Below are 7,504 nucleotides of genomic sequence, written 5' to 3'. Positions count from 1 at the left end.
ATGTAAGAACTTAGCTATTTATTGGTAGCAGTCGCCTTGACCGTTCTCATTTTAAGTAATCCCTGTAAGCTTCAATAGTTTTTTCTTACGTATTTCTAATAATGCAATTACTATATCTGCTGCTAATGATAACCTAATTAACACGACATTTTTTTATGAGTAAAGTGGCGAAGATCTCAGATAGTTCCAAGCAAAGAGAATACGTTGGCTAAAGGCAAAATCGATAGAGCAAAAACGTATTTCAGACAAGTCACTTTTTACTTTTGGAATATAAAAAATACGATGACAATGTGAGTCAACAAATGTTTTGGTGAGAACAGATAAACCGTAGACTGGTTATTCTAGTCAGAACAGGACAATTAAAAGTCTTCTTTGCAACAAACTTATTCCCAACGAAAATCATTCCAACCTAAAAAAAAACGTAGAGTCATTGCATCCAATTGTAACTCCACTATCCCGTCTAGTTATGCATCTTTGAGTTGTCGGAATAATATCGTGGAGGTAAAGTTGGCTATTGCGATAGCGTTTTTTTCTATTTCTGAATAAACCTTGTACACACACACCTGGAACTATTAAGTTACTGCGTGTACAAGCGCCTACTATGATGTCAGCGAAATTACTTCACTCGAGGGGAAGTTGTAATCAATTTCGGTGTAAGTTTGCGTTGTGTGTCTATAGTTAATTTCCAATCCACGTGTGGTTATAGCCTGGCTAGTTTAGCTTTAGCTCTGAAGGTTAGTTCAATGCTAGCTGCATCGCAGATAGGGCTACTGACACAGTTTATGTATTTTTTGTTTTTTGTAGATGAACGGACAGGTCTTATTGCATCCATCCGATGCCTTTTACTGCGTTTCGTCTGCTGTATCCATTTTTAAGGTCTTAACATTCGGCAGCGTAAGTCTGACCGAACAGGGTAATTGTTTCACTTCAAAGCCGTTTTCGTAGTAGACGTACAGGTATTCGTTTCCATTTCGGTATAGTATCATATAGAGGCAGTGATGGAAGGAAACCTTTTATAGAAGAAACCGAAGCAAACTATGCAAAGCTTATATATAGTATATAGGAACGCCTGAGTGAGTGCCGCTTAGACTGCAGGCATTACAGCACTCATATATATAGAGCGAAGGAGATTGACTGTCACCAGACGAAATACTCTATATGGGTATACCGACTTATTGATGGATTTGTAATATATAAAGGGTAGCCAAGTCAAAGTTAACAATGTTGAAATATTCTTAGAGCAACTGCTACTGCTAGAAATAGGATGTTGAGCTTTTTGTTGTCATTGTTAGTTACAGACAGGCATCTGCTGGTGTTCACGCATTTATCTATACGCGAGCTCCTATTTTTGTCCCCTAGATTATTGGGTACCCTTAAGTAGCGGTGAAGGCATGAAAACTTCGTGTCGTTAAGTATATACATCAGCTTCTCTTAAGCGTGTTAAAATATCCAGCCAGATGATGGAGACTGGAGGATCGAAATCCAGAGATCTAGACTGAGGTGCAACAATGTCCAAGGTAGATAACGGGACAAAGAGCCTGCGACAATTTTTTTGTTACGGAACTTATGGAAGTTTTGCAAAAGTTATGTTTAGGGATCAAAATCGCGTTTAATCAAAAGACGGCCTATTTAGTTTTGAAATATTTTATTCGACCTATTATTCTCTAGACAAGGGACGGGGGACTGGATGCAAGCGGTGGGTGTGTTATTCTCGTTCATTCTTTCGGATTTCCACGCAATCCTCTCGCGCGTTGTATGCACCCCGTTGTATTTTCTGCCAAATACATATTTGCTTACATCTATTGCAAGTAAATCTATATACTGATAGTTTTGAATTATAAACACTAACAGTTATCATCACCATGAACATGAAAATAGGCGTCGAAATAACAAAGTTGTACAATACATGCGATAACTAGGCACCTTTGGAGACCGCGTTTGGCAATTGAGCCAGGTCTATATTCCATATTGTTATAGGCTCTTGAAGTCCAATTTGTTATTGTGACTTCTTTGAAACCAGGCCAGAGGAATACTTTCCAGATGGCTAAGTACACAGCTTCATCAATATACGTCTTTATGCTTAAGTTAATCGACTATAAGTGCTCTCAGCCCTCATATTGTATGTACCGTCAGCAGCACCAATTGCGAGCTGCTGTTTATGAGGATTCTACTTGGGTCCTTGTGGCATATTATAACAAAATGAAAAACGTATTTATTTTTTCTTCGTTGGCTTGTCTACCTTTCCTTGTTACGATGGTGGAAAGTATTCAATACGACCAATAAACTGGTAAAAATCAGCTTCCGTACCTGGTAACTGGTCTGTTTCTATCAGGTATGATTGTTACCGAAATGCTGGAACTGATCGATCGATCCATAGACATGGATGTTTATATTTTCTTAAAGCATAATAAAAAGGACTATACTCCCATCCTAGACCATATGGTATAGTACATAAAAATATACAAACACATACGACATTACGCTGTACATGTATAATGATCTCATGTGTTCGTTCGACTGTGCCATGTCAAAAGAACCTTATTGTCTTCTGGGATGTAAATGGTTGCATACATGCGGGACAGGTGATGTTCTGCAACGATTGGTGCGCTTCCGATTGTTGCGTATCTTGAGATGTCGCAAGTACAATCCTGTACATAATTCCTATTGCATTCTCGTGTGAATGCTCTCCCCAGGAGAGCCTTTATTGATAACATGGTTGAATTACTCATAAGCAATGTTCGATGTGGATGAATCGGCCATGTAAAAAGACTTTTATCTATCACTAATTGATCACTTTGACCAACAAGCTACATGACGCAGGATCATGGTAATTTTACAGTACGGTCGTCTTTTATTTTTGAATGTTTTTAAGAATTCGTAACATGGGCCGCTTTGTCCAGGATGGCCACTCTCACTGGCGGAGAACTCCCATCAAAGTTCAGATCTCGGTCACGTCGGGCGCTGCGTTTCCGTCCGTGGCCGATTATTGTCGGAGTTGAATCATACGATCCCTATAAATAGATACAGAAACTATATAGCAAAGCGTTAGCAGTATAAGCAAATGGTAGCGTTTTTTTTAAGATTATTTCATGTGTAGTACGAGGTAACATTGCCCGTTCGCTCTTGACTGTAAGTTAACAAGTGGTTTTTAGCCAATAAGTGCCAGCTTCGTTTCTAAATCTTTTCTGATACCACTGTCTATTCTGCTTGATTTAAAACGCAGCATCAGGGAGTCTGAACAGACGAGCGGCGTATTACGTTCTCATACGCCACGGTCGCCTTGTGCAGATGATGTCGAAAATGTAATTTAGCGCTGTGCGTTCTCCTAATGCCTTAATTTGCCCCACGGAATAATCGATGATGCTAGTTTTAGACAGTAGGTTCATTGAAGGGCTTTATTCGCTCGAATAAGATTTAATTTCTATTATTTCGATAATCAAATTCGTCAGCCTCGTAACATGTGATGACACGGTCATAAATAAAGTTAACACCAATTTTTGTTCATCAGCGTCTTCATAGACTGTAGAACGCGTCCATTTGCAATGAAGTAACGATGCTACGTATCTCTATAAAGAATCGCTCAAGAGAGCTTCTGGACAATTGTACTATATGGCATTAAATCAATGATTCTATAAGCGTTTGATAATATTAATTACACCTGACCATAAACGCTATTACAGCTTAAACAATCGTTTCATTCATACGATCTGCAAAGATTCTTATTATAACTTCAGTTTAAGTTGTAAGTCAGCGTGCCTAGATTACACGTCCTATATTGTCTAATGTATGCAGGCACAGAAGACAAATGCATCGTGAAGTCAACGGCAGATGACAGCATCCCTATCAAGTAAGCAGAGTTACGCTGTCCAGACCGCATCATAGGAAATCCAGCTTACTTAGGCACTGCATGCCGCTAAATCCAAATCCAGAATAAATTCAATATAAAGGATAAAACGGAAGTCAGTCTGTAAGCAAAGAGTCTGCTGGTCCATTGTCTATCCATAATGTCATACGTAAACAGTCAATAGGTTTACTTTGGGTAACACCGCAAAATTCTCATTCGAACTTGTCTAACAGTATGATATGCCTGTTCCTCCGAACCAGCGCGAACCCACACCGATTCCACGGAACCTAATTTTATACGTTTATAGCATTTTATGGTCTTTTGGTAAGAGCTAGTCCACATTTTCAGAGAGTTTGTATTTTTGGCACCTTATATATTAGTGCTTATGTTTTATTCCGAAAAATTTTGCTAGAGCATTACACGTGGTGACAGGTTGCTACCACAATGAAACATTGATGCTATAGTTTTTTTCTATAAAGTTTTGTTGGTGAAATCAAAGCCATTAGGATTTTTTCTATTCAAAACTAACCTATAATCAGGGTAATAAGGTATGCGAAAAATATCGTACTTCTATAATTTTCCCTTATTCGGTGCGCTTCGCTTCCATCTCATGTTCTTATCTTTTATCATGCCTATATATTTAGATGAGTTTTCCGTCGCCGGGAAGCTGTGTGGGATCAGGCGCTCCCCAGAGCAAAACCACCACCAACAACAACAACACCAGCAGCAGCAGCAGCAGCAGTAGCAGTAGCAACAATAACAACAACAACAATAATAACAATAACAGTAACTGTAATGTAGCGGTCGGCGGCCCGAATACCGTCAAAGCGACATCGGTTCACCACGGAGTCAGTCTCGACCGAAACGATCTCATTAAATTGCTCGGCGTTCTAGAAGGTATGTTATAAATAAATATGATTATAATAATAACTAGTAACAGCTAATGATATAATATTTGTTTTTTTTTTTATATAAAATAACTGGAATGTAGGACAAGGTTAACAAGAAATTTACTTCAGCAATAAATACTACGATGCAGAACAGTACTTTGCATAGGTAAAAAAAAATTCCGTAGAAATCTATAATCAGTTGATTTAAGGTTTTATTGAAAATTAGTATGTGGAGAGGCTCTATTGATTCGTCGAAAGATGAACGTTAGAGCGGTAAACGCGGGTAATTGACGTTGTTTCGGCCCTTCTAAACAAAGATGAGAAACGGTATCCTTCTGCGGTGCAGCAACTCCAAAAGTAACGTTGATTTACGTAGTCGTTACAAAAAGCTGTTTTTTTTATGCAGCACAACGTCTATGAGCAGCTTATTGTAGATACAATTTTTATGAATTACTATGGATAACAAAAGCACTCGCAGCATATGTGTTTTTTCTTGTTTGTGTGTGCTTAAAACGCGGTTTTATAGCTAAGGATTTAAAAATTGAAAGATCTCAGGCATCAGCGTGGCCCCCTTTAAATTACGCTCAAAAACCTTAACCAATAATGACAGGTCAGATGGATAATCCCAGGGCAACCATTCAAAATAAGTAGTATAGAGCTATCCGCACAAAAGTTTCCCCTGCATTTATGATTTCTATGAAGTCGGACAAGTTTATGCCCGCAGGACGATTTTGCGGCCATTCGGATTTTACTTTGGCCATAAAAAAAACGTTGCAATAAATAAATAAACAAACTTTTTGTGCTGATCAAAATCGACAAACGCTCTATGGGATAAAATAACATTGTAGCATGAATGAAAATACATACAATAAGATCATGCATGAGACACAAGCTGAAAAAGGATCTTTCCTTTTCTATAACGAAACGAAAAACGTAATAATAATTTTGCTAATATTTTCTACTAATCCAGACGGCTAGATTTAAGACATATTTTTGCGTTACAAAGTGTTTGATGTGTCGCCCTTGCTTTTTTGAAAATCTAGCTTTTCTTGTAAAACAGAGAACTCTGCACCAAAAGGGAGCCTCTGCCAAAGTATAATTCGTGCGATGTAAAAAGAAAAAAATTATTACAGAATCAATTGACTAAATAAAGAAGAACGTTTTAAATTTTATTTAGCTCGAATATGTCCGTTTGCGGCTAGGCTTTGCGTAGTCATTACTATAACAGATGCACAACATTCGTATCCGAAGGTCCTAATGTATACATCGAGGCTAGGCAGGTTTGTTTTAGATGAAGAGATTGTGGACGTTTGAACTCGGAACATGTGGTTGGCGCAGGTCGGCTATGAAGCGCATCTTCGAACGTCTTAACGCGATTCGACAGCTTCGAAAAACTTCGAATACGGTTACTTCGAAATAGTACTAGTACGCTAGCAACGCCTGTCTTCTGTAGGATCTCGTTTCAGTAGACTCTTTAAGTGTATCATTTTTCTTTTTATGGCTGGACGGCATAACACAGTTCGTCCACCGTGTTTAGAAGGGATTACGAATAGATGGTAAGGAATCCTGTTTTCTATTGAAACAACTAGAGAAGTGGTTCCTTTCCGATGTCGGCACGTTATGGCCAATGGGTACCTTCGATGCATTTACCTAGTTTAATTATTACTGTAATTAAACCGATGCTTGTGTTTGTTGTTTTTCTTTGATAGAACAGAACGCAAACCACGAAGCGCGAACGGCGTTATGCTGTCTCTAAATGATATAGTGATTCAAAGTTATTCTGTACTTTTTAACGTACATTTAGACGAGTAAAGGCCAATGTAAGTAAAAAAAAAATACTACCGCGAAAAAATTACATCTAGATGCATGCGTAAATAAATAAATCTACATCTGATTAAAATTGATCCCAGTATACATTTGCCCGAACTAACTGGTATTCGATCATAGTTTCTTTTACAATTTTCGAACGCGTCTTCTGATTTAGTATATTTCAAATATACTACCGCAAAGCCGAAAATGTCTTATACTTCTATGGTGGCTGGGAACTCTTGTTACTAGCATTGTGCAAGCCCCATTCTGCTGTACGGAAAGACAAGCTTTGAGTCTAACCTTCACGTATAAACAAAAAACCTTAGTAAAGGTCCAAAATAAATACAATGGCACTATTACAAAGCTAATAAAATTGCTCTATCAGAAAGAGTCAGCATTTCTTAATATGAAGTGAGATCTTTAGCTTGACGCACCAAATAAATTACCTGTACAAAGAAACCTCGGTGAAGAGGACAATATTCTCTGTCGTCTACCGTAGACATTCTTCTAAACTTGGTCGAAAATCACAGACGTGCTTGTACGGTATCTTGTGTGGTGCTATTGATCACGTGAATACCAACCCTGTGCATTGGCATAGTTAATATTATATGGTAATTCCTGCGATATTAGCTAGAAAAAAGTGTGCGCTTGTTCAACTGTAGCCACGTCCACGTACGGCACACGATGGGGCCAACTATTTTGTCTTCACAGAAACTCAAGGTGACAGTCTCAGGAAGTCTGAATTATCACTGTTTGTTGTACAGTCTCAAATGAGACTGCATTTTTGTAACTTTTACATCTTCGGTGATATTTCTAGTCACTATAAATTAAATTTAGTGATTAATCAAATGAGGTGGCATTACGATTTTGTGATAATAAGTACGACAAAGTTGAGGTTCGGACTCTGGATAATACATTTCTGGATTACGAGTTGGATATTGTATATAAATCGGCTTTCTAC

At 38.1% G+C, this 7,504-nt stretch overlaps 1 protein-coding gene across 7 annotated transcripts in view; it reads left to right on the top strand.

Moving 5' to 3' along the window:
- LOC111259751 (uncharacterized) overlaps positions 1 to 7,504 on the top strand; it is a 21,330-nt gene that overhangs the window by 9,039 nt on the left and 4,787 nt on the right. For 6 of the 7 annotated variants that reach the window (XM_086968004.1, XM_022831964.2, XM_022831963.2 and 3 more), the window contains exon 3: positions 4,489 to 4,741. In XM_086968004.1, the coding sequence (XP_086824130.1) occupies positions 4,489 to 4,741 (253 nt within the window). Of the gene's footprint in view, positions 1 to 3,792; positions 3,848 to 4,488; positions 4,742 to 7,504 lie in introns of all 7 variants that reach the window. The other variant, XM_086968005.1, reaches the window with a different exon arrangement.

Source organism: Varroa jacobsoni, unplaced genomic scaffold (genome assembly GCF_002532875.2).
Source record: "Varroa jacobsoni isolate VJ856 unplaced genomic scaffold, vjacob_1.0 scaffold_364, whole genome shotgun sequence".
Lineage (NCBI taxonomy): Eukaryota > Metazoa > Arthropoda > Arachnida > Mesostigmata > Varroidae > Varroa > Varroa jacobsoni.
This window is presented reverse-complemented; position numbering and strand designations above follow the sequence as displayed.